The following is a 25,982-nucleotide window of genomic DNA, read 5'->3' as shown; positions in this document are numbered from 1 at the left end:
GCAGTCACAACGTTAACCAACTTTATTGATTACTTCATATAAGGAATAGGACTTGTGATGAAGGGTAATATGTTCCTCTGATCTGTAGGAGTAAAAAAACGTAGTGACTTTAACAAACACACGGGTCAAAGTACCACAAAATTTGAATTTCCCTCGGGATCTAAAAATACAAAAGAATTTAATGTACAAGGTGGAATCCCAGTGGTCTGCCTCTTCTTTAATAGTTTTGTTTTGCTTTGGTCTTTAAACAGGACTGAAATGTTTTAATTATGCAATTTTTTTTGTCATTATCAAAACAGTCAGTTCCCTTTTAAGTTGTTCTTACAACAAACTTTTTTTTTTTAGATTGAGGGTTTTTAATCCGAAAAAAAGGCTGAATATCGGGATCCTGTCATTTGCCAACTTAAAATATGATCGATAGGTTACATTCAGTACATTGCTTTTTAATAATTACATTTAAAAGGTCTGTCAAAACCGCTTTCTAATGTAGAGGACAAAAAGCAAACGGTTGTCTGTGGTTTCCACACTTGACTTTATTTGAATCTCTTCATTCTGGAAACTGAATCTCATGAAATCTGTGTGTAAACATTCTTGCTCAGTAGTCAATAAAAGAGTCAAAAAAAACAGAAAAGAGACGCCACTTTGTTTGATATCAAAAGAATATTTCAAATGGACATGGGTTAGGGTAAGAAAAATTATAAAGAAAAGTGATGACGTGTTAAACACAATGCTCCTTGGATCGTTTATTCCATGATTCATTTAAACTTCAAACTTACAGTGTAAATCAGACAATATTCAGGAATGTTATGAGATTTGAAATCAGCTTAACCTCAGCCCCCATTTCAGAGAGGAGATTGTGGCAGAGCAGGACCAAGTTCAAAAAGTTTTGTCGAGGCACGGTGCAACTTCACTCACATCAAAGTGATCTTGGTTTAGCCGACAGCTAACGCCACCGCCAAAACGCGCCCCTGCTCTGACCGCGACTCTTGACTTCTGCTCCAGATATGAATGTTTAAAGTCTTTTCCGCTGGCTGCTGTGTGTTGTGTTTCTGGGACGGACAGGTGGCGCACATTTCAGCGGTCCAGTGAACGTTTCTGGATTGCGTCAGCGACCGCGGTGCGCAGGAGAGCAATGACAGAACGAGGGTCATCACTGCTGACCACAGCGCTGCCTGATACGATCATGTTAGCTCCAGCCTGCAGCAAACACAAATACACTCAAATACACACAAAACCTGTTTTTTTTTTTTTAAAACAGACAGAAGCGTGCGTTTACATTTCTTACCTCTGCACACTTGTGAATGGTGTCAGGTCCGACCCCTCCGTCTACTTCGATGTCTAACGAAGGGAACTGACTCCTCAACCAGCTCACCTGAGTCACATGCACATGAATAAAGATCTAAACCTACACCGCTTTTAGACAATAAAAAGGACTGCAAAAGGATGCCGCAGTATAAATACAAACATCCTGTGACCTTCTACAGGTGTGTTTTTATATTTGATGTTGTGTTGGAGTGCAAGTTCCTCGTGATTTTCTTCCCTGTCCTGTGGATTTTGTTTACCTTGGGCATCATGTCTTCCATGAACTTCTGCCCTCCAAAGCCGGGTTCAACAGTCATGACCAGAGCCATGTCAATCTGGTTAGCCCACGGGGCCAGCTCTTCAACAGTAGTTCCAGGCTTTATGGCCAAACCCACCTACAGAACACACACAGGTAAAACACACTTGAGTGAAGTCGCCTGAGGACTTTACCCCAATGATAATGTCTTCATTGTTTTGTGCCTACACAGCTTTAAAGTTATCTTCTTGTAGACAAACAAAACAAAAAGATTTTTTTTGTGCACGTGTCCCGCGATAATGTCCTCACCTTCATGCCACTTTCTCGGATCTCCTTGATGAGGTTTCCTGGGTTGGTGGTGGCCTCCAGGTGGAATGTATACTGGTTGGCTCCTGCGGCAGCCATGGGCTTCACCCACTGCTCCGGCCGAGACACCATCATGTGCATGTCTGCAACATTAACACTGAAACTCACAAGACTGCTCTACCAACAGCTGCAGCATGTATGATTGAACTGAGCCAGGGTCGATGTTTCTGAAGTACATGTCAACATATGTTTGGGGATCATGTGTTTTCTCTCACCAAAGAAAGGATCCTGGCCTACAGACTTCCTTAAGCACTCCACCATTGGATGTCCGAAAGTGATATTGGGCACAAAATGTCTGCAGGAAAAAAAACAAACAACAGATTGTTAACTTCCTGCTTTGATGAAATATCCTCACCTTGCACAAACACTTACCGGTACGTCTTGCATAATTCAAGGAAGAGGCACAATAAGACTTTAAACAAGACATTATGTTTAACACTGAGGTTTATGAAGCTTCTGTTTTAGCATGCACAAAAAAATGCACAAACATTTCCTTCCCTCAGATTAACTTTTGGCACGCTGGCATAGCTTGTTGACGTTAGCCAACTTTAGCTCGCACGTACTGAACTTTCAATAGGCTCGCTAGTCGTTAGCATGCTAGTTCATGTGGGGCTGACTTAAGTCCAGACAAACTGACCCGTCCATGACGTCGAGGTGCAGGTAGTCCGCCCCGCACTCCATCATCCGCACACACTCGCTGCCCAGACACGACAGGTTGCTGCTCAGGATGGACGGGCCGATTCTCGCCATGTACGCCATGCTGTACCCTGACTGCTGTTATTATCCGCCTGTCTGTCTCTGCACTGCAGCCTGACAGCGTAGAGACAAATAGTAAAAACAAGGTGGACAACTTCCGCTGAGCACCTTTAAAATAAAATAACCCTGTACGATACATAAATCTTTTTTTTTTATTATTATCATCATTATTAAACTGCTAGATAAATCCTGACATTTGTGCTATTTCAAAAATTTGAGGATAAAATAGCAGCCCTTCGTAGTATGTTGAAATATTAGGACTTTAGAGATACAGATGATCTCTTTTCTGTACTTTTTGAATAATTAGATTGTTTGGTTTCCTTTACTGCAGGTTGTATTTCCTGAGCAGGACTTTTCTTTCTTAATTTAAAGATTAGAAGCGGTTCGGTAGTGAGTACATTTGATCACGCAACAAGGAAAACATTTTAATTTGGTTCAAAACCATTTTTCTTTTGTAAACAAAGAAAAGTGAAAGATGGTTAAGATCAGAGGCTGCTGATTCAAGCATTGATGATGTTAGTAGGCCACAGATATGGGAAAATGATGAGGTGGATGAAGAAGAAGTCTGATTGAGCTGCATCAAAACTGTAAGTGAACATCACGAACAACAAAGCAGTTTATTTCATTAGTTCTGTGCTCTAGGTTAGCTGCATGTAGCGAGCTGAAATCTGCTTTAGCTTTAATTACTTAGGCATGTGTTACTTTCTTTTCCCCACATGATGGAAGTGTTTCGTAAACCCACAGACAGATGTTTGTGGTGACTCTGTTAAATGCATTTCAATGATATCCAGTGTATTTTCTTGTTTTTCTATGGGACCATTATTTTAACCGTAATAAAATATCAGATTTATAAAGCCCCTGCAGTGGACAAATTAAGTTAATTTGTTCTGCCTTTAGTAATTACCTTACACAAATATTATCTTATTACACGTTTATTTTGAAGGAAAAATATCTGAGCATCCGGCTTCACCATAAATGCCCGTAGGTAACTTGATGCCCTTATTTTGGTTCACATTGTGCACACTTCTGACAGTAGGGGACGCCAAGCTCATGTGAGTGAGGAACTCTCTTCTTTACTCGACAGATATGAGTACCTGCGTGTTTGAATGAGGAGAATAATACAGTTAAACAGGCTTCACGATGGGGTCAAAACTTATTTAATTTTTTTTTCTCCCTGTAACGCAACATCCTCTTATTGTCTGCTGTGTTTTTGTCACCTGAGAAGTCAGGACTTGTGGAATATTTTCCTTTTTGGTTGTTTTTGGATTACTTTGGACTAATTGAATACTGTTTGCTAAACGCAAGAAGGCACAAATCTATTGAACCATTTCTTATTTTAAATAATCCAGCAGCACATTCCCTGTGTCTATTTTCTCTCTGTAATTGGCACCTCATTTAATTTTTTAACATTTCTCTGGGTTCCATCTGTCTCTGGCATTCTGCTGTGCCATCACATAACATTGACAAGCAAATAAAAAATGAATTTAAAATATACAATAAATGTCAAAATGAGAAGATTGACAGTTTGCATACGAGGCACTACTTCTGCGTTGGTGCCTTAAATACACAAGCATTTAATGATTTCAAGTTGTCTGGGCTTTTAGGTTTATTGATGCAAGCTGTCTATGCATGGATAGAGAACAGGTTAGCCTGCGGGGTTTAATTGTCTGCCAAAAATCTGTGATTAATCGTATTCCTTACAGGAGGATTACCTCTCATGGAACTGAAAGCACACCAGGACTCTTACAGTCAACAAAAGTATGTATTGTGCTGTTTGTTTCAATATAAATGCATGACAAAACAAGCTTACCAAGTAAATAAAACCAAAGTCTTTCGAGCATGCCAAGTGCTAGCTCAAGATAGAAATGTACACATTTAAGTAAGTCATAAATGTCTCATAACACCTGTATAAAACGACTTTACTGCATAAAGTTTGCAGGATCTTTGATGCAATTTCGATAGAGTTATTCTTGTGTGATTTATTTGTTGGTCACCATAATTTCGGACACAATCTGCTGGAATGTTTTTTTGGTTGCGAGTGTAAGTTGTTGTGATTTATAAGAAGCAGATGGCTGAGGTTTAAAAAAAAAAAAAAAAAAAAGCCTCTGCAGTACTCTACAGAGCCTCAGCCCAAAGAGCCACACTCATACACCCAGATTGGCCCAACAGCATCTGACATTTAGGAGATTTACCCGCGTTTTTGTATCACTGTGGCTGTGGAGGAAACTCTGGTGGCACGGCGCGCTCGAGCCGACAGGAGGATGAAATATGCGGTTTGTGAGCAGAGTTGATGCAGAGTAAGTTGGCGTCACTAAGAACAGGGCCTCTAGAGCCTCTGAGGAAGGTATTAAGTTTTGTGGAACAGTGCCATGGCTGCAAGCGGCTGAGCTTACACTCTGTCCATGTGAGAGAGAAAAAAATCATTTATGGCGTGACTCTGTGATGATTATCTTCTCCACTAAGATGCTTTAAACAGTAAGGGGTCCTCAGTGACACATCTTTGGTTAAACAGTCCATTTCCACAGAGGTCACACTCAAGGTTGATGCACTGCACCAGCCTGGTTTCTGCATGTGTGTTTTGTCTTTAAGAGCGGTCATTCTTTATCCTGCAGCCGACGTAGGACACATTCTTCACCTTTATTGTAAACAGCTCGAACAGCAGTCAGACACAGGCTTCTGCTTACTGGAGGAAAGACACGTTTTCTGTTTTTGTTCAGTGGGGGAAGACCGGCTAAGACATGTGACTTCAAGTCATTGTCAGGATTCTGTCAAGCTGTTTATTATTGCTCATAGCTGATATTGTCTTTTTATTTAAATGTAAATTGCATGCCAGTTATGTCCTATAGCAGAAAGCATGTTAAGAAAACACTTAAAGACTAAAAAAAAAAGCAGAATTTTCTTTAATATGTAAGAAGAAATAAAGCTATTGCTGGTGTCAAACAAAAATGGTGGATTTAGATTTACCTCCTTGATTTTCTGTAAACTTCTTTGACAACATTTAATGCGGGAACTTTCCGAATGAAACGCCGTGCTCAGGATCCTGAACTGTGTGAAATGTGCCGCACATGTAATACTCTTTGGTGGCGTGTGCGGTCTTTAGGGGTAATGAGCTTGTGGATGAAAGATTTCTCGTTACATGCGTTCCTGCATCTCAGTCATCTGCGAAGACAATTAAAACATAACTTTTCTTTTTGTCCAAAAAGTCGAAAAGATAATCGAGCCCATTCACAGTCTACTAAATCCAAGTGCACACGTACGTAAGATTTTTCTTTTGGGGGGCCTTTTTGATGTTAGTTTCCAGTTGCTGAACTTTTAATTAGTGCTTTTGCTTTTTTTCCTTCAGTCTAGTCAAGTAATATTTGCTTTTTTAAGTCTCAGCTTTTTCATAAAGTTGGCTTCATATGCGCCCTGGAGGTTTATGTATAAAGCCTTTACAGTTGGCTAATTAACAGCTGTGCAGCTTCAGGTATTAAACATGTTTGAACTTGTTTAACGGTCACTTGAATTCCCCGTTTAAAGACCATGAATGAATAATCAATGGGGGATTGTAGTTCCAAAGATCACAAAGCCTCATAATTGTGAATCTGCAGGGGGAGGGGTGTGATTACGACTCCTGTGCCTTCTTTAAGTACAATTTAAGATGTGTACTTTTTGCATTCAGCAGCATGTGAGCTGTCACTTTGGATACGCTGCCTTAATGTGACCTTTAATCTTTGCTATAGGACACAGGAAGAAGAAAGGGGAGGGACGGAGCTGCTCTGCTCTGTCTTTTTCCTGTGCAGTTGTCGGTGACGGAAGACTTGGTTCACCTCCAAACTTTTGATGTATTATCCTGATTGAAACCTTCCTCCTGCTTCCCTCCAGCAGTTGATTCTAGCCTCCTGAGCAAACAGATAGCGCTAAATCGACTCCTTGTGATGGTCGGAAAGAGCGTGTGGAGCGTGTCTCCCTGCAGCTCCCTCCCTTCCTGGGCTTTATATCAGCATGGTCGGGGTCCGGGCGGGGGGGAGGGAAAGGTGGGGTTAGTGCAGTCTCCCTCTGCTGAAGGTCAGCGCTCCCAATCAAGTTTGTTTTCCTGTTAGCGAGAGGTCACAGGGAGCATGTGACCCTATAGTTGACGCTAAACATGCAAACTTTTAGCATTTGATGGCAGGATATCTATAACGATGGGGAGTACGATAAGAAACGAGCACAGCAGGAATGCTTCCACATCTTGAATCTGGTCCTCAGGCTGACAGTGCACTGGTCATATGCACTGGCTGTATTTATGGACCATGCTTCTCCGCCTTCATGTTGTGAGTGTAGTTCAGGCGCCAACATATTGCATTGATGACGTCGTTTGGAGCCCTACACAGACGGGATCTGCCTGGTGAAGCCAGTTAGAATAGACGTCACTCCGGGTGAGCAGGACCCAAACGCAAAGACTACTTATGTAAGGAATCAATCATTCTCAACAAAATATTGATTTGAAAAAAAAGTCTTTTTTTTTATTTTTTAGAAATGATATGTTTCTTACACTGAACAAAGATTGAAATCTACAGTTTGCTGCATCCACATCAAGGCTTTAATGTAGCTTTAATAAAATGAGTTAAAGCTCTTGTGAGGAGTTTTTATGTGTTTATGAAACAGACTGAAATTAATTCTGATGTTATGCAAACAGACTTTGTTAATATTCATCAGCAAAGATTGACTGTTAAAAGAAAGCAAAAAAACTCAACTTCCACATGGAAAGGGATTGGATAGAGCAACGTTTCATTCACACTCTGTGACCTGTCCGTGCTTTGTTTTAGGCCACAATAGTTCAAAACATATAATGTAACATGGGTAACCACACTTTCTTTGTTTGTCTATCTAAAAAAAACATTATCGAGTAATTGAGTACTCAAGTAATTATTTTGCCGTAGATGTCCATCCCTACTCCAGGACTCCCAAGTTCAGCATAGAGATGGGTCATACCACTTTGTCAACAGGGGGCGCCAAAATTGACACAATTTTAAAATTCTCACAGAATCTTAAACCTAAGTTATTTACTCACATTAAAACAAACATTTCTACTGATGGTGAAGTGAGACAAGATGAACACATCTGCTGCTAATCATTCACTGAAGCGGACCAACGTTTGCTACCTTATCTACATTATCTGAGTCTGTTGACATTGTTGTTTCCATTCGCCTGTCTTTAAATGCTACTGTGTTCCATAACATGTTTTTTACATGTTGCCATCTTCAATTTAGTTGATTGCAGTTTTGCGTCTTTTACTCTACGTCCTCCGTTGTTATCATCTCCTTCCTCCATTTCCATAGTGAACATGCGTACCAGGCTTCTTTCTGCGGCTTGAGATGATTACTATTATTGAGTTTGCATTTCGCACATCATTTTAGATAGAATCTGTTAGGTCATGATTATTCATTGATGAATGCCCTAACAGGATGATAGCTGTGCCTATGGTCCACTAATGAAAGCCTGTGTGTGCCTCTGATGTATTATTAAATGACTGATTAGGTTTCCACTCCCCCTCTCAAAATTACAGTCTGCAGCCAGGTAGGAACTCTGAAGCAACAGACAAACACTTCAGCCCATGTGTTTGTGGAGTGCTATATCGGTGTTGTAGGAAGTGTGGTTCAAGTGACGTCCTGAAACAAACCTCCTATAACTTCTTATCACCATAAGGGCCACCATCGAGACAAACAGGGATCTTTTGGGGTCGTAATTTGAAGGTATAATTTGACTTATCAAGGGCTGTTCTGAATGTGTTTAGCCTTGACAATTACGGCTATTTACTGGATGTCTTGGAAGGCTTCTCATTACTGACAGGAAATGAGGAAGCCACAATGACTCAGTTTGGCCTTCAGACCTGAAATCATTAACCATATTGAATTACGACTTTCGAAGCAGATTCCAAAGTTGAGGCCGTCGCCTGAGATGATTTTGGCGTTGCTTGGTGTATTTTCGTATCGCAAAGTGTTCCACAACGTTAGGAGAAGGAAAATTGAACTTGAAAACAGTTCATGTCAACATTGGAACAATCATGTGGACCAGCATGACACCCTTTACATCAACAATTTAAACGCTATGAAACTGATGTAATGTCATGGTGTGTGTTCTGTGACTTGACCTCAATGGCATGAACCCTGACCACACAGCACACTTCAGAGCATTAGAGTGACCAGCACAGAACAATGATTGGCTGTGAAAAGCCCCCTCAGGGTGAAATGGACCCTTCCGGCAGTCATAATTTAGAGCTTTATGAGAGCAAAGTGCCACTTCAAAAGGGCCGTTTGGAGCACCGGTGACATTTCAAAATGACCGCATGTGCTTATTAAAGAGTGGAAAGGCAGATTTATTTGGAATATTTTTTGTTATTTAATACCAGCCGCCGCCTGTGGAGTAGGTCTGCATGAGCAAAGCTTACCTTCCAGCTTGAAGTCTAATCCCCCTGATTTAATCTTTAATATTTGAAGATTGTTGATGCAGGCGGACCGCTGGATAAAAAACACAGCAGGGTTTAATATTTTCTCACAACATGTGCTCTTCAGTGCTGAGTTTGGGTTTATTAAACCGGGAAAATTCAGCTCTAATAAAATTGCATTCCAAGATCAGACGGAGAGATTTTTTTTTTTTAATTCAACACTTTTTTTTTTTTTTACTTACAGCTGGTTTCATATTGTATTTAGTACATCTTGAGCTGAGTACAGTAGCTTGTATAAAATACCCTCAAGGCTCATTTAAACACACATTTGTATGATGCGCACGCTATTTCACAACAGTCTTAAAATCTTAAAAAGCTGAAGTAAATCTGACAACATATTCAAGAGTATGTATTGATCCAAACATCAGAAAGCTCTCATGTCTGTGTCCTCAGTTTGCAGGCTGAACTGTGAAACAAGATGTTTCCTAAGAGTTCAACTTTATGGAACATCAGCTGCAGAACTTTACTCAGCTGTGGGGAGAGAAAAAAAAAACGTAAAGGAAAATCTCTGGCGCTGAGCGGAGGGCCCATCGCCTTGGATATAATAAGTTTGCCCCCCCCCCCCCAAAAAAAGTGAGAACCATCACTATCACATGATCCAAGTGGGACTATGAATCCTGACCCCATCTGCTGCTTTCAACAGCTGTCGGGCCCACTGTGGAGAGAGCGTAGGAACCGAGCAGCATTAACACATTTTTTAAAATACTTGTCCTGCAGTCACAAGTCATAGGGATTTCAACTGCTGCCCTCCCAAAGAGAGGCAACTGGGGTCCACGTAGATGTAGCTGCACGAAACATATTCGCACAGTAAGTCTCCATGAAATACATTCTTCCTGTTTTTGAGTTTAAAAAGTCCTCTGGGTGACTGCAGGTAGGAGAGCAGGCGAAGTCGCTAGCAAAATAGCCTACTGCTATAGTTTAAGTAAGTACTGATTTGGCAAAAATGTAGTATGCAGTCTGCAAACAAATGCAAGCTCCGGAGTATGCCAAAAAAAACATCATTTTCCCACAATGCAAAGCATCAGGTCAGAGATGCAAATGATGGACAGCAGCGGCTTTCACAACAGGTCAAATAATCACAATCAGACGACCACAAGGAAGTAAAGCAAAAAGATATAGACCCCCCCCCGCCTCGATTCTGTTGTGATGGTTAGTTATGTTCCTGCTGATTCATGTTTAAGTGTTTGTTTGTCATAGAGCTTCAGTTTTTTATTTGGTATTTGATTCCAAAAAATAGCAGATGTCATGTTGACAAATGCGTCTCCTGCAGTGTTCTGTACTGGATTAGCAGCAGTAGATAAAGAACAGCGGGAGGAAAACGTCACCAACAGAGTCATTGAATATTCCCCACTGACACAAGATGCTGTTCTGCTGCCAGTCTTTCAGTCTTAAGTCAAGGAGACGTGAGCTCTGATATCAGGGCCCATTACTCGTTCCATTAAGAAAAAAAAAAATGCTGGTGTGAGTGACTGTTTGAACTCACACACACACACACACATACACACACACACACACACACACACACAAACAGCGTGTTATGCTGCTATCCAATTAACCTCACATAGAGAATGGCTGGAAGTAAGAGCAGGAGCATGATGGGATATAGCCCCCTGGAGACACACACACCTACGGGACTTCAGATTTTTTTTTATTGTGTTGCATTCCTACTTTTATCTAAGTGTTTTCATTCAGCCTTTAGATATCCTTGAGGTATTTTCGCTTCTTTTCCTGCTGCGGGTTGGCAGCACAAAAGCCTAATATTGACTTTGCTGATGTGTTTTTGTTTAGCATGGGAACGCTGCAGGCTTTGGCTGGTGCTGGCCTCTTTGAGTGGCCAACCAAAGGAGCCTGGCAGATGGCCAGCATGAAAAGCAGCTAATAATGGACTCTGCTTTACGTGACCATCAGATGAGAAAGGCGGGAGTGGAAAGCAATAGCTATATATGCGCAAGCTGCTCGTATTTGGGCTATACGCACAGCTTTGTGTCAAGATGGTGTGGAGTTCTAGTTGGACCTGAAGTCACCCAAGAAAGGCAGTTAAAAGTGAAGCGTTAAACACCGTTTCAGAGTTGAATTGAACACTTAACCTGGCCTCCTGAAGCCTGAGCAATAAAGACTTGAAAACAGCCCTATAGGGGAAGGTGAATGTATATGTCATCTTCTCTGCCAGGAAACATCCCAGGGCGTTCAAAAAGAGAAGAATAGAACACATCAAAATATGGATCAGAGTTGAGTTGAGTGCGGATCAATGGGCCCCGTGCCAGCACATTTCACGAGCTCCTCCATCAACAGGAGTGGAGGCCCGATAGGGAGGAGTTCAACACTAACCACAAATCTACACGAGCCTTGACAAATCTTTTTTTCACGCTAATGCAGAAACTATCCGAGAGACAAATCGAAACATTGGCAGTGTTGGAAGAGATCCACCCAGCAACGTTATAAATCAGTGTTGTTTTTCAGGGTGTTTGCTCTCTGGGTTATGTGAGGTGCAGCGCTGGAAAAAGAAAGCTGTTAGTGGTTCATTAGGGTGGATTTCCCTCGAGTATATTTGCATATCCTGTGGGTACTTCATTAATTACAGTAAACATGTTTCTCCAGGATTACCTTTTTTTTTTAATGTTTGCTCTGATAGCTTGTGCTGTGATAGAAAACAGTGAAACACTGTTCTGTTTGACAACATGCTGCATAAAATAAAGATAAGAAAAATGTCAAAGTATGAAGGCAAACATTAATGCATCTTTTTTTAAATGTTATGTTGAGCTGAATGATTGGGCAGGGATGAATATTTTTAGTTTGTAAATGTCTGACATTTTCTAAAACAGGTCTTTAATCAAAACAATTCAAATGATCTAAAATAGAGTTAATGCCTGTTATCAAGTCTTCATAATAAATGTAAAGCTCTTTACAGCAGCTTGTTAGCTAAGTATAAAGACTTGAAACAAGTGCAAACAGTTAGCCTTTCTGCCTCTCTAAAAGTCAAACACTTGATGAACAGTATCTTTATAACGTGCTTATCAGTACATTGTGTTCTCTTTTGCTTTTTCACATATGCACTCCTGAAACTATTTCAGGAGGATGGCTCGCCTCACAGCAGGAGACGATCCCTGACAGACGGAGCAACAGAGTCTACTATCGATGCTGTGATAAGAACATTTGCCTGTGCATTAACGCTACATGTTGTTCGACAAAAATCACAATGCCAGAAACATGCTGGAGAATAGTAAAACATAATGAAGCGGTTTAATTACGTGCACGGAGTTCAACCTCACCACGCCCATCCCACTTGCTGCATTCTCACATTAGCTCGAAAAAAATACGAGGAAGTCGTTTTCCTATCTGAGCTGTCGTGGCCATTAGTGCGTACCCCTCACTCACTCACCAGCACACCTGCCCCCTTTTAGAAACTCCACTGAATACACAGCAGCCTTCTATTCTGCATCTTTCACCAGACTGTAAACTTTGTTCATGTTGTGTGACTGACTGACCCTCGTCTGCTTTGGATGCCGGATCACCTGAAGCCAAACTTTGACTTGAGCCTGTCAACAATGGATCGCTTTCTGCCTCTGAATCAGCCTTTTGTTCGCAACATCGTGTCCTCATGTGAACTTAAACTACTCGAATATTCCCGACCAATATCTCCTATTTGCTTTCTTACAAGATGATGAGATGGATGTGATTTTAATGGTGTTTGGATGTTTTTTTATGGACGTCCACAAAATGAGAGACCACACATGTTCTGCTGTGATTCCCTGAAAACTTGACTCCTCTAAACAAACAGCATAGCGGTGCACGTTAAAGCCTTGCGTAACAGTGCGATGAAACAAAGGAAAACAAAAAACAAACACGACATGTTGACATGTCTGCTGCTTTTCACGAACAAACAGAAACAAACAGCAACAGCAGCGATAACAAACCAGCTCACTGCTCAGGACCACATCGCGTTCGATCTGAACTTGACGTCATGACAGTCGTGAACATTTCGCTTGTGCATTCCTGCGGTATTAAGACACGCATGGATCTCTTGACAGGAATTTCCCCTGGCCTGTTTTCTGTGTTGTTTTTTTTCTTCCTGCTGCGTCCCTGCCCCTGCCTCTGGAGGTGAAGCAAAGTTCAACCACACCAAATCTGGAATCTGAAAGAGCATCTCTACTTTTCACACAGTTGCTCTTCTACAATGTTTCTTGGCGCTTTTGTCAGGGGGAAAATTTGAACCAATCACTGGTCCTTATAACAAGTGAGAAAGTAAAAGTGATATGTGAGTTTTTGTGTTGGTCCGTTTCTCCGTTTACTCCGATTTATGTCCAATCCTTTGTGTTCTCCAAAGTCAGAATATAACTTTCCACAAACTCCTTTTCCCAAAGGAATGCGATCGCTGTAGCTATGTTTATGCTGGTGAGCGTTGGGAGTATCACTTTACCTGCAGGCAGAGAATAGAAGGAACCTGTGAATTGCATCCTCACGTAAAACCAGTAAAACAAGTAGTGATTCATGTCATCGCCTTGGCAACCTCTCAATAATCTGTCTTGGAAGCAGAAAAAAAAAAATCAACTTCTTGCCATGAGGGGCCAATTTTCCTCGTCCTGACCAGAGCTGTCTCTACGATGTGTTCCCCGGAGTGATTTATGGATAAACACAGACCATAATCGGCATCACCTTGACTGCGCAAGGTTGTGTGAAATGTTCAGGAAGGGTTGGACATGTTCAGTGGTGGCAAAGATCAGGAGGATGGAGACGACGCGGGTTTGGAAAGGGTGGGACTCCTGAGTTTCCTTTCTGCGTCATTCCCGAGAAACGTGAAGATATCGTGTCCAGATGTTTGTGCAGGTTCGAGCTGACCGTGATATCGTTGCTCTTTGCCAGACAGCTTTCACGCAATCTGTGCTGCTGCAGACAAATGGAATGATAGTTGACACACAATGCATGAAGTCGTTAAAGCTGCTTCCATGAACAATCGTTGAATAACTGTGGATAAAATGAACGTTTTATTCGAGAGGTTTCCTCGATAATTATCACCAGATTGTGTAATTCCTGCCAGCTCTGCAACATTTTATCGCCTTTTCACCACAACTTTACTGTTTAGGTTCCCTCTAAGTGTAGTTTTCAGCTCCTCCAACAGCTGTTTTAGGCTTAGCAATCTACAAAACAGTACCACTCACAGCCAGCTGGAAATCAGGCTGGAATATTTGGCTGCAAAAGGAAAAAAAATTAAATAAATAAAAAGCATGTGGCAACTTGAAAGACGATGGAGCGTCATCGCTGTGTAACAGCTTGTTTCTGATTCGGTGAAGCAGCCAACACAGCCGGCTCATGTATGTTTATGTCTGTCAAGTAACTGCCACATGTCTGAAATCTACAAATATACATGTCACGTCTGGAATCTGTGGGGTCCGCATCAGTGTGAGCGACGTCATTGGCTCTCTTTGGGCCGCAACGGTGTCTTCAGCTTTAATCCCACTTCTTCGCACGAGACAATATTGTGTCCCAGCAGAGTGACCGCAGCTCAGTGACATCATGTTCGTCAGTTCAGCCTGCAATTTAAGACATTTGAAGCTGCATCTGTCACTCCCTGGCTTCATTCTGACTCATGCTGGAAGACAACACGGTAACTAAACCAAACATGATGCAACCACACCGTCTTTTAGATAACTTAACATCACAGTGAGATTTATCTTATTGCTTCTGCTTCGTGTAATCGGATACTTCGTCTTTCTGACTTCGCTTGAGGCAGCACGTAAGCAACACGTCAAGACCTTGCTGACTCCCAGAAAGTGAAAGAAATGAGGTAAGACTCAGCGCTGTGTCTTATTACTGAACACAAACTGTCAGCCCCTTTTTTCATGCAGTACCTTCATCGTGCTGACTCACGCAGATACAAGATCCTAGCCGAACATCAATCATTCCACACTCCATGTTTGGTACACAGGCCTTGTATTTTTAAATAAGGAAACAGCAGCCACGGCTGCTTGATTATGGAAGGAATTATTTTGAAATTGATTTTAAAAAAATCATGTTTTCATCTAACTTTAACACTCTACATATTCTGAAAACAAGAGATGCATGACAGTTATGGTGGTGATGTACTATTCATGTGACCAAAATCTGACAACACTTTACCACACATGACTCAATCTCCACACAAAATGACCCAACGAGGCATGCAGCACATGATGGTTTGATCTCGATCATTTTGTTTTCATGAGCGTGAAGCCAACACTGTCATTGAGATTGAAACTTGATCATCAAGAAACTCCACACATATCTCACACTGGGGAAAAAAAAACGTACTGATTGATTACATACCTCTGGAAAATTCATCCTCCTTTTAAAATGACAATGACCACAACTCCATCTGGATATCAGTTATCACCTCTCTACAAACATGACCCTTCTGTTATCATCATGGCTAATTTCTATTCTTGCCCCTCTCCTCGCCAATACAACCAAGATAACCTTCATTTTTGTTGTTGTCATCCCCCACTACAATTAGTTTACATGTATTTAATTATTTTTTTTCTTGGTCCTTTTTTTTCTTTTCTTAAATAAATCATGTTTTTTTCCGACCATCTTTCTTCAAACTTTTTCTGTTTCTACCTACTCTGACTTTCCATGAAGAAAATCTCAATCCAAAATCTATTTAACACACACACAAGCTCATATATACCTACACACACACACGGTCTTGTAATGTAATTGTCTCTCGTCTTGTTTTGTAAGTGTATTGACTCTTGTATTGCAATTTTTAAAAAAAAGAAGAAAAAAAAAAGATATTGAAACTCAATTAATTGTCCAGCCCTAACAGCACCCTACCAAATAAACCCCCTTTAGGATTTTCCAGTCAGGAGATGCAGGAGACTTTAGACTTTATTGTCTTAGTGTCTAAGGACGTTTCCGCATTTTCAGGCGCACGTGTGAAAGAGGCTTGAAAGACTTTCAGAGGTCAAAAGGTCAAGCTGGCCTGGTAAGTGAAAGTTTTGGCACTAGACTGTTTTTAGCTCTCATTCAGGGCGCTTACAGCCGCTAGAAAGATCTCTAACTGCATCTTTGGGTAACTGAAACAATACAAGGACACATTTTGTGGAGTTAATTAGTTAAACTGGAGCAGAGTTGTTGGAATAGCAATTAAAAAATACAGGTACTTACTGTTTTATCTAACAGCTACCCAATGCCTTCATCTGATTCCTAAAAGACTGTTCACCCAGTCATAATAAGAACCAGGTCATGGGAAAAGATGAGAATTACTGGACTTAATGTCTCCTAAAGTACACTAAGTCTTTCATGACTGATGCTGATGGACAAGCTAATGTTTCGAAGTGTGTCATGAACAGCTTTGTATCCGTGCTTTTCACGAGTCCTTACCGCTCAGAAGATGACGCACAGAAGAACATATCTCATTGAGCAACGTATATAGACCGTCTTTGGGGCGTCAGTAGCTCAGTCTGTAGGGACTTAGGTTCAAAGCTGGAGAGTCGACGGTTCAAATCCCAGTGCAATCCAAATCTGAAAATTGATCCGGTAGCTGGAGAAGTGCCAGTTCACTTCCTGGAAGGTGCCCTTGAGCCAGCCACCTTACCATTAGTGCATGTCCATAGGATCCTGTTTGAGCATGTGTGTTTATTTCAGCATTTCTGTGTGCAGCATATCTAAATAAAATGTGCAAAGAGCGTAAAAAATAATCTACCATCATGGGATTAATAAAGGATATCTTTATCTTTTTCTTCTTCTTCAAGCTTACCTGAAGCTTTTACTGAGCCTCCTTTCGTGTGAAAGTGTAAACTCTGCCACATGTTCTCACCCGCTGGCATGACATATACACACATTTCCAGACAGCCGTGCATGGGTGCATACCGCACATTTACAAGCGCATATATGATGAAGGCAGCGCACACATCTGCTTGGACACATCTGCAAAACACAAGCCCTGATTAATGTGTGTAAGATTTGCAAAAAGGGAGCTGTGCCTTTTGATATGTGTATATCTGTGCTTCCATTACAAGGCCACCTACTCAGCACTATTTATACACCCAACTGCAAACATAATCCTCACAACCGGAGCAGCAGGAGGAGGGGAAGTGTGTGGTGATAATGTTGTGGAAAGAAGTGGGAAAACGTATCAGGACGTAATTAAGAATGTGGATTAAGGAGTGAAATTAATTAAACGGTGTAATGACGGGGAGGGAGGCGAGCTTTTTTTTTTTTACAGTCTGGAGCGATGTGAAAGGGCACCTGTGTGTGCTCGGAGGTGACCTGTGTTTTTTTTATGTGTGTTTGTGTTTGTGCACCCTCAGAGTTAGGTCTGTGTGTCGTCCAGTCTCTGGCCTGGTGTGGATCAGGTTCATACCTGTGTGTGTGTGTGTGTGTGTGTGTGTGTGTGTCCCAGCCATGAAGGGACAGAGGTGATGGATGACGCCTGGAAGTTCTTGACCTGCAATCTGTTCATATGTCTGAGTAACTTCTGGACAGTTTTGGATGATGGATGATGGAGTTTGGGTCTATGTATTGGTTTGGTTGTGAATGACTGACATGTTACCGATGGATGTTGTGTTTCAGGTGTAATTTGATCTTCACTGATTACACGGTGACAAATATGGGAAGGAAAGCTATTTAATACTGTAACAGAGAGTGGTGAAACACACACCTATGAACACCTCCTCCCTCACACTGGTGTTTGTTCAACCCCCCCCCCCCCCCCCCATAGAGTTACAAACTATATACCAAGTGTAAGGCCGGGATGTGGAGTCACGTTTGGGGTTGCAGAATTTACTTGTGACATATCGACCTCAATGAAAAACTTCATCCATCAATTCACACCACATACAGGTAAGAGCTAACAGACCCGACCACAAGACTTAGACAACTTAACCACTTTCACAATGTACGATTTGTGGAAGGAAAAAATGTGATACCTGTCAAAACCAGCCAGTCTATTGAGAATACTCCCTCATACAGTAAAACAATGAGCCTTTTATTCGGATGAATGCTTGAAAAGGCAGAATTTATAACCTCTCAAATGTTTCACTGACATCATTCTTCTTCTGTGTAGGCCTTGAGGAAGATTACTTGGTGCCTTTAAGAGATTTTGAGGCCATTAACAATTTATTTTGGTGCTTTTTATGCCTTTATTAAAGTGAATAGAGTCAGAAATTGGAAAGAATGGGGAATGACATGCGGGAAAGAAATCACTGGTCTGACTCAAACCCTGGACTTGGAGGACCACAACCGGCGACCTTTATTAACGTCTAAGTAGTTGACCGTTAGTGTCAGTATATGAATCATGATATTTGATCTGACAGTTGATTGAATATCTCAGTCAGTTCCTGAGACGGGTTCAGTGATGAGCGCTGTTGGACCACAAACGAGGAGGTTCCTGGTTGGACTCTTCCACAGTCCAAAGACATGCTCGTTAGATCCATCGGAGACTCTAAGTTGCCCGAAGGTATGAGTGTGAGTTTGGCTGATTGTCGGTCTCTTTATGTGATTGACTGGTGAATCTCGCCTAATGACAGCTAAGACCAGCTCAAATCTTCCACGCCCCCCAAACAGAAAGAGCGGTCCAGATAAGGGGTGGATCGTCCTGATACTTCTAGACATGATTATTTACCTCTCTTTAGTTTGAACCTTGTGTGCATTTTTCCACATAAAGTATATGATTTAAACATTAGACCTGACATTAAAAGTTCACTAAGATATATATATAATATCTCACTTGACAGTAAATGATCCTCTATTCATGAGTCTTTGTTTCTAGTTCAAAGGTTTTTCATTCCCTGTCGGGGTTTTCCACTCAAATTAGGACTCAGTCTTACATTCCATCTTGTACTTACTCCCTCTGACGTTCCTGTCATCTTGCTGAAACTTTTCAGCTCCGAGCTCCAAATTAGGATCCTTTGATGTTCCATGTCGGGATGGTAACTTAATTGGACAATGCTGCTAATGAGGATGAATGAGACGACATGTTGCAAAAGAAACTCTGCTGAGAGAATCTCGTCTTCGTGTTTTCATGCTGGGTAAATCTCCGTGCTTCACTGTTAATGCCAATTATTTTCTTTGATTTTTGGCTCAAATATAGCTTGATTATTTTTGATCAAATGCATCTCAGTGCCATACAGTGCTAATTTCCTCTCCAGCGCGCTGTTTCATAACCTTTGTTTTTGAACAATGAAGTCGCTGCAGCTGTGTTAATAATGACTTGTAGGAAATAAAACTGGTCATAGATCCGTGAGGGGGACTGCAGGGGTCAAAAGGGGACAGACGAGGACAACTGAGTTCAGCTCCTAAAATTCTTCTATTCATAACTAAAGGCCAGGGGGGAATACAATCCGTAGCATGTTTTCATTGGGTCAATTGTGCTGCTGAATGGTGAGATTTGGTGTCACATACACAGACATGAAGGCGTGTCCCCACCCAAAGCCACCCTCATCCACACCCGGAAACTTACAACTTCCTCCTCCATTCATCTCTCTGTGATTTTGTTTTATTTCTCAGGAGCTGTTTTACAAACTCATCCGTCAAGCAGGACAAAAGTTTACTGAGCCCAGTGAAACCAAGCTTAGGAAAACAGAGGCGGGGAAACGCACATTTGAGAAGGATTACAGAAACAGCAATCAGTTAGGCTGTTGGGGTCATTGTATCGAGTCCAACTGCAAGAGAGAGAGAAACAGTTTCAGGAGAAAAAAAAGCTACAGTTTATATTGAAAACAGCCGAATGAAGTTAATCTTGTTTGCATAGGTGTGTTTACATAGTTTTTACTAAGATTCTTGTCTTATCGCAGCAGGGTGTATGGAGTGAATCAGAGGTTTTTGGAGTGAGTCCGTCTGCAACCTTAATAAGATAATAGAAGAAGAGTTGAGTGAGTTTCATGAAGCGGTGGAAGTTTCACTCCTGCGGGGTGGTGGGGCAACGGAGGTGTCTGGGAGGATGACGAGCGCCTCTTCTTGGAGCCAAGACACTCTGAGGTGGTTGTTGACTGACATACAGACATGCGTTTCACCTCAGGGTGCGAAAAGTGTGTGTGCGCGTATGCATGTGTGTTCATGTGTTTCGCAGGGAGAGAAACTCCCTGTAAACCGATACCATTCAGAGTCGGTGTGTCCTGCTTCCAGAAGAAGAAACAGGACACAGATATGTTTATCTCTTTGTTTAATGACAGACAGACACAAACACTGGCACGTCTTTGGTGACATTAATCATTGAGCTTACAGTCTGTAGACACAATAGGGAGTCTGTGATGAGATGCAGCAATGCAACAACTATCATGTCGGCTAATAAAGTTACTAAACAAGCTGCAGGTTGTTGTTTTTTTTTAGTTGTTTTGGTTAATGAAGCTACTCCACAGAAGGGACAACTTTATGTCTCTGTCAAGTTCGACCAGAAATGTTCACCTGCAATTATGTATGCATGCAACTATGATCTTGATTTATTAAAAACAAAATGAGGAGGCATTTGGCGAAGTCATAAATTACACTTAATTGTTAAAAGGTCATTAGAAGCATTCTATTCATTTTCCGTGCTATATCTGTTACAGCTCTTTTCGCAGGAACAAAAGCATCAATTATTTTGTTTTATAGCTGTGACGTGGCGCTCCCCGAGCGTGGTTAGGGTTAGGAAAAGTTCACGCTGTTGTTAATTATAAAAAGATTTAAAAGTGACTGTTGGGAAGAGGCAGCATGTGTTTATACTTAACACGTTTTTCTTTAACTTTGACAAACGTGTTTGTTTGAGGAGTTTTCTGTCATGTGGCACACACACACACAGTGTTATAGTTATAATCAAGGCAGCACTTATTATTCTTTACTGGACTTAATGGAAGACAAATGACTTATCAACAATGTGCTGTCGCGTCTCGGAGAATGTCATGATGGGAGAGGTTATAATTCTGATAGTTGCTTTGACATAGAACAGCGTGTTAGATCCAGGTGTGTGTTTAAATACTGCAGATGAAGAGCATGAGCTTAAACATTCAAATTACATGAATGCATTCGTCCCATCTTCATTTTCTTGGTTTACTGCACGATTGTGTTAGGTAAAGGCTGTCTCAGGGAAATGACCTGTCAGCCTAAACTTCCGATTGTAATGAGAATATCAGAAGGCAGAAATACAAAAATGTCCATTGTGTGCGCTGTAGTCCGATGAAAAGCCAAAGCTGCTGACTCTAACGTTGTGGGATTCCAGTTTTCACTCGTGACTTGGAGAATTTGGTGTTTAAAAAAACCCAAAAACAACGACCTCATAAATATAGATGAAGTTACAATGAGTGTCTCTTTGGTTCCTGGAATAATGACATCTTGTGTTTGAATCATTGGAATGTGAAAAGTATTGGTTCCTTTCCAAAGATTTACGGGACTTTCGCAAAAGCTTCCAGCAAATTCCAAACAGGGACAAATCATTTCAGGGAAGAAGAATAAAAGGATCAGCATAAATTACTTGTAATGTCTATCATTGTAATGTAATCACATAATGTAAATAAAGTGTTAAAAGACACGCCATTAATACAACTTTCATAAAAGATTTTATCTGTGACATATATGTTTTGCCCAAGCCATGTCAGATCGGTTTTCATAAGAATTTTTTTTAAATTGATTAACAGTTCCTACAGTGTGACTCCATTTAACTTCATGATGTCAAAATACATCTTTTGTTGTTGCTATGATTGAGAGGCTCCTGGGTCCGTTGTATGAAGCCGGGTTTGTGGTAATCAAGGTAAACTCTACATTTATAGTGCTACAAAGCTGCTTCACTTTTTTAGATCACCATGTTGGGGCGGCAGTAGCTCAGTCTGTAGGGACTTGGGTTGGGAACCGGAGGGTCGCCAGTTCAAGTCCCGGCACGGACCAAGTTCGGAAATTGGTCTGGTAGCTGGAGAGGTGCCAGTCAATTTCCTGAGCACTGCCGAGGTGCCCCTGAGCAAGGCACCGAACCCCAAAACTGCTCTGGAGCGCTCGCTGTGGGCAGCCCCCTCACTCTGAGACCTCTCCATTAATGCATGTCACTGGAACCCTGTTTGTGCATGAGTGTGTATCTCGGCCTATGTGTGTGTCATTAGACAGAGTGTAAAAAAAACCGAATTTCCCCTCGTGGGATTAATAAAGTGTAACTTCTTAACTTATGCTGATCACCTAACCTGCTCAGGAGAAAAAGTGATGTTCGGGGTTAAAAGTCTACCTGTATTAAACTTCACCGACTGACTTATCAGATCCTTCGATCATGAATCTGATCGTGAAAAACAGAGGAGGGAGAGAGACAAATACTTTTTATAATTTTGAATTGTGAAAGATCTTATTATGAGAAACAATGTGAAACATTGCATAGAAAACATGAAACACAAACAATGTGAAACATGAAGTTTGACCCCAGACAGCAACAAAAAAAGAGGACACGTGTCTGCTCCAACATCAACACAGACAAAACATCACAGGGTGCTGAAGACTGGTGCTCTTTTGTCACTTCAGGGAAGCGTATAAATCTTTATTTTGATTAAAGCTGTGGCTGTGAACACACGCAGTCAGCAGAGATTAAAGAGTGTCGACGTCTTTATTAACCATCAGGAGACAAACTAAGCTGTCATTACCTGCAGTCAGCCTCAAAGAGCAAGAAGGAAAAGTATAATCTGAGTGATGAAACACAGTGATAAATAAAGTGTACTAAAAATAAGCTTTTAAGCTCAGCATATTGTAGCTTTTCGAGTTAAGAAAACATTGTTTTGATGTTTAACCTTATAATATGTAATCATAGAGCAATTTTCAAAATGTACAATGTTACAACAACCCTCCAAAACAAAAGCTATAAAATAAGAGAAAACGATCTAACATGTATTATATTGTAAGAATACAGAGCTCTATCTAGTTTAGGGAATGTTTTAGTGAATAAAAGATCAAAAGTATGTCAATAATTGAAGGATGACTCTGTGTGTTTTGGTGGATTATTAGCTATTTGAAAAGTTTGAATCAACTTGTTAACTCCAAGCACATTACTGGAGGTTTAAAAAGTTTGACAAATATTAGTATAATACCACAGGCTAATGGTTTGTATGGATTTATGTGCATCCTTCAGCTGTAAAGCAGCTGCCTCCTCTTCTACAACACGTCTTCTGAAGTTTCATCACCGGCCCTGACGCGAGCGTGCCGCTGAGCTGATGGAGTGCAGGCTGAACTTAAAGTCGCACATCATTCTGAGCTCTTAAAGCCGACAGGACGGTGGATGAATTAGGTGATGTCTAAACAGCGGATCTGTAGCTCGGGCACGCAGCGTGGTGGTGTAAATCAGTACACCCCAACCCTTAAATATCACAGGCCTTCATATCCATGGGTGTCCCGCCTATACAGTTACATTAGTGGATCTGGAAGAGATTAGAGTGCTCAGACCAACAATAAGCTGTGGGAGGGTTTATGATGGGGGCTGAACACCATCAGACATGGGGTGGTGGGTAACAGGAGAGGACATCCCGACTCATTTATCATGGTGCTTGTGAAGCTTATTTTGGCGCTCTCTTTGTCTAATCTGTGTTTGGATCATAAATATGAAGACGAGATGCAGTCTACAGGCCGCCAGCTCCAATGGATATTTTAACAGAGCCAAGTGGACTGGGACCATAAAGCTAATGTTTTATTGTTTTCAAAAATAACATAGCATATTGAAAAAATAAATGGCTGTTGAAAAATTTTATGACAGCCATGTTGCCTTTTAAACTGTAATAATATTATAAGGGGAAATTAAGATTTTGCTTAGTGTCTTTAAGTCCATATTCAACAGGATTCACTTTCAGTGCTCATATCAACCTGTTCTAACAGCAGCAGGAAGCTAATTTAAGGGGTTTTTTTAAACCCTAAAAAAGAGAAAATGGACATAAATCCGACAGAATTTTGCAATTGTTGACAAAAGAGCATTTAGCAACGAAAGAGTCAAATATCTCCATCAGGAATTGATGGAGACAAAAAAAAAGAGCTTGAGAGGGAACTTCTATCAGATAAAGTTAAAAGTAATTTAACTTTATAAAGTGAGAAATTCTAAGCATATTTTTTAGAACTGCAAATTGATTAATTTTCCTTATCAAAATTATTCACCAACATATATAACCTTTTATAATCGTTTATGCGTTGTTCACTTGAATACAAAAAGCAGCTCCACTCCAGATTTATAACAGTGCTGAGGGTTGTCATTATGAGACGCCCCGTAGGATGATATTTAATCATGGTAATGGAAGCAATTAAATAATCATGTTTTTAACATACACATCTCTTCACAGAAACAGCCTTTCAATTTGCTCTGAAAAACCCCACAACTGTTTCCACTCTGCACTAAAAGCTCTTCCATTTTACTGGAGTTCAGGCAGATATGACGGAGACAGATATCTCTAAACTGTATAAAGCCAACGCTCTGTGTTGAGAGGGACCGATTAAAGTAAGGGTGAAAATATTTTTTGTCTATTATCTTTTATTTCTGATGCAGCCGTTTGAATGGCCTTTTCAAACCTGATTTGTGTCTCCCAGCTGTTTGACTTCTCGCTCCGTTTCCCCTTGTCTAAAAAAGAAAATATATTGAACGTGGATCATCTGCTCTCACAGACCCCTCCAGTATCATCAGCGGTCCTGAACGTTGCGTCTTAAGACCTCAGTTTGTGTTGATGTTTTCCAGAGCACACAAAGAATCTGCCCTCAGCTTATTGCTTTCAGGCCTCTCCTTGAAGTTTGAATAAGCCATGACTTGGTAAATTGATGTGAGCCATCGGTAATGTTTGATCCAAACTCAGGTCGGACTGTCTTGTGATTCTAATGTTTCCTTTAACCCTTTCGACTGAACATCTGTCCAACACCTGGCCGTGAGCACTTGTCATCTTCTCCTGACGGGAGTGGAGTCATGGAGTGCTAAACTAACCCTTCCCTCTGACTTTCTTTATATTCACACCAAAAACTCCCTGTGAGCACAAGCAGCTGCTGCTGCTTTCCCACTCTCTTTCATTAATAATTCAAGACCCTTTATTCCCCCTAAGTCATGTGGAATTCCTGACAGACCGAGGGAAGCAGGCACAGACCTGATTGGTAAGTGAACTTATTGTAACTGCTTGGAAATGGGCCAGTAATAATCTAAGTCACAGTTAAAAATGCTTGTGTAAATATAGGCCATGCAAGATATCAAAATGTGTCCTCGTACATTGTGGAGGTGTTCTTCTCCTTTGGAGAACATAAAAAAATCTAGTTCTAAATTCTTCACCTCTGCACCTCCTCTGTGTTTCATCATTCATGGATGCTATCTCTCCTCAGCAGAACCATAGACTATCATCACGCTGTCAAACATGAGTCCCTTATCTACTCAATCTCTGGCCCATTTCCTCTGTTTTTTAAATTAGAGTCTTAGTCCTATTAAGAATGTGCAGTAACTCATACACAAACAGTAATATAAACTAGGACTGCTGAGCTCTTAAATCTCATAAACTTTTCTGTAAATCTGTCATTTGGTTTGGAGAGGGTATTAAATCACTGTGTGCGTTCCAGGTAATAAAAAAACCCAACCACAAACAGTGTGCCTGTGTTGTGAGGAGAATCTTTCAGAGTCATTAGTTCTCCATGTGTTTCCAGTTTTTCAGTGTATTTGCAGTAGATTGTTTTGGTTAGTGTAGAGCACTGGTTCAGTAGTGTGTTTGACACATCGCATACAAGTAGCTCATAGTGAGAACAAGAGAAGAATAAAAAGCAAATCATAACTGGCAAACTGTCAAAGGAAGCAAAACACTTCACAGCGTATAACATGCCAAGCAAAACACCGGCTCCTCAGTCGGGGGGCTGCGAATGTGTGTGTCTTAATGCTCCTTTCAGGGTGAGTGTATTCAGGCATGACTGAAG

At 41.1% G+C, this 25,982-nt stretch overlaps 1 protein-coding gene and 1 long non-coding RNA gene across 2 annotated transcripts in view; one reads left to right on the top strand and one right to left on the bottom strand.

Moving 5' to 3' along the window:
- Window positions 1-718: 718 nt before the first annotated feature.
- rpe (ribulose-5-phosphate-3-epimerase) lies at window positions 719-2,759 on the bottom strand. Its single transcript, XM_079358237.1, has 6 exons — window positions 2,562-2,759; window positions 2,140-2,219; window positions 1,868-2,007; window positions 1,563-1,697; window positions 1,286-1,372; window positions 719-1,197 (listed from the first exon to the last, which is right to left on the bottom strand). The coding sequence occupies exons 1-6, from the start codon at window positions 2,681-2,683 to the stop codon at window positions 1,075-1,077; spliced, it is 687 nt and encodes a 228-aa protein (XP_079214363.1). The 5' UTR covers window positions 2,684-2,759; the 3' UTR covers window positions 719-1,074.
- A 405-nt stretch (window positions 2,760-3,164) lies between these two features.
- Window positions 3,165-25,982, top strand: part of LOC306833280 — a 49,730-nt gene continuing 26,912 nt past the window's right edge. The window contains exon 1 of the long non-coding RNA XR_013780329.1: window positions 3,165-3,271. This is a non-coding gene — a long non-coding RNA (uncharacterized lncRNA). The remainder of the gene's footprint in view (window positions 3,272-25,982) is intronic.

The sequence above is a fragment of the Symphodus melops genome (genome assembly GCF_947650265.1).
Source record: "Symphodus melops genome assembly, chromosome: 12".
Taxonomy (NCBI): domain Eukaryota; kingdom Metazoa; phylum Chordata; class Actinopteri; order Labriformes; family Labridae; genus Symphodus; species Symphodus melops.
Note: the sequence above shows the minus strand (reverse complement) of the source record. Positions and strands in the feature narration are given on the sequence as shown.

Coding starts and splice junctions, on each gene's coding strand:
- rpe (XM_079358237.1), bottom strand. CDS start 2,683: ATGGCGTACATGGCGAGAATCGGCCCGTCCATCCTGAGCAGCAACCTG. Junction 2,220..2,561: donor CACCTCGACGTCATGGACGG/GTCAGTTTGTCT, acceptor TTTTTCCTGCAG/ACATTTTGTGCCCAATATCA. Junction 1,198..1,285: donor CCATTCACAAGTGTGCAGAG/GTAAGAAATGTA, acceptor TGTTTGCTGCAG/GCTGGAGCTAACATGATCGT.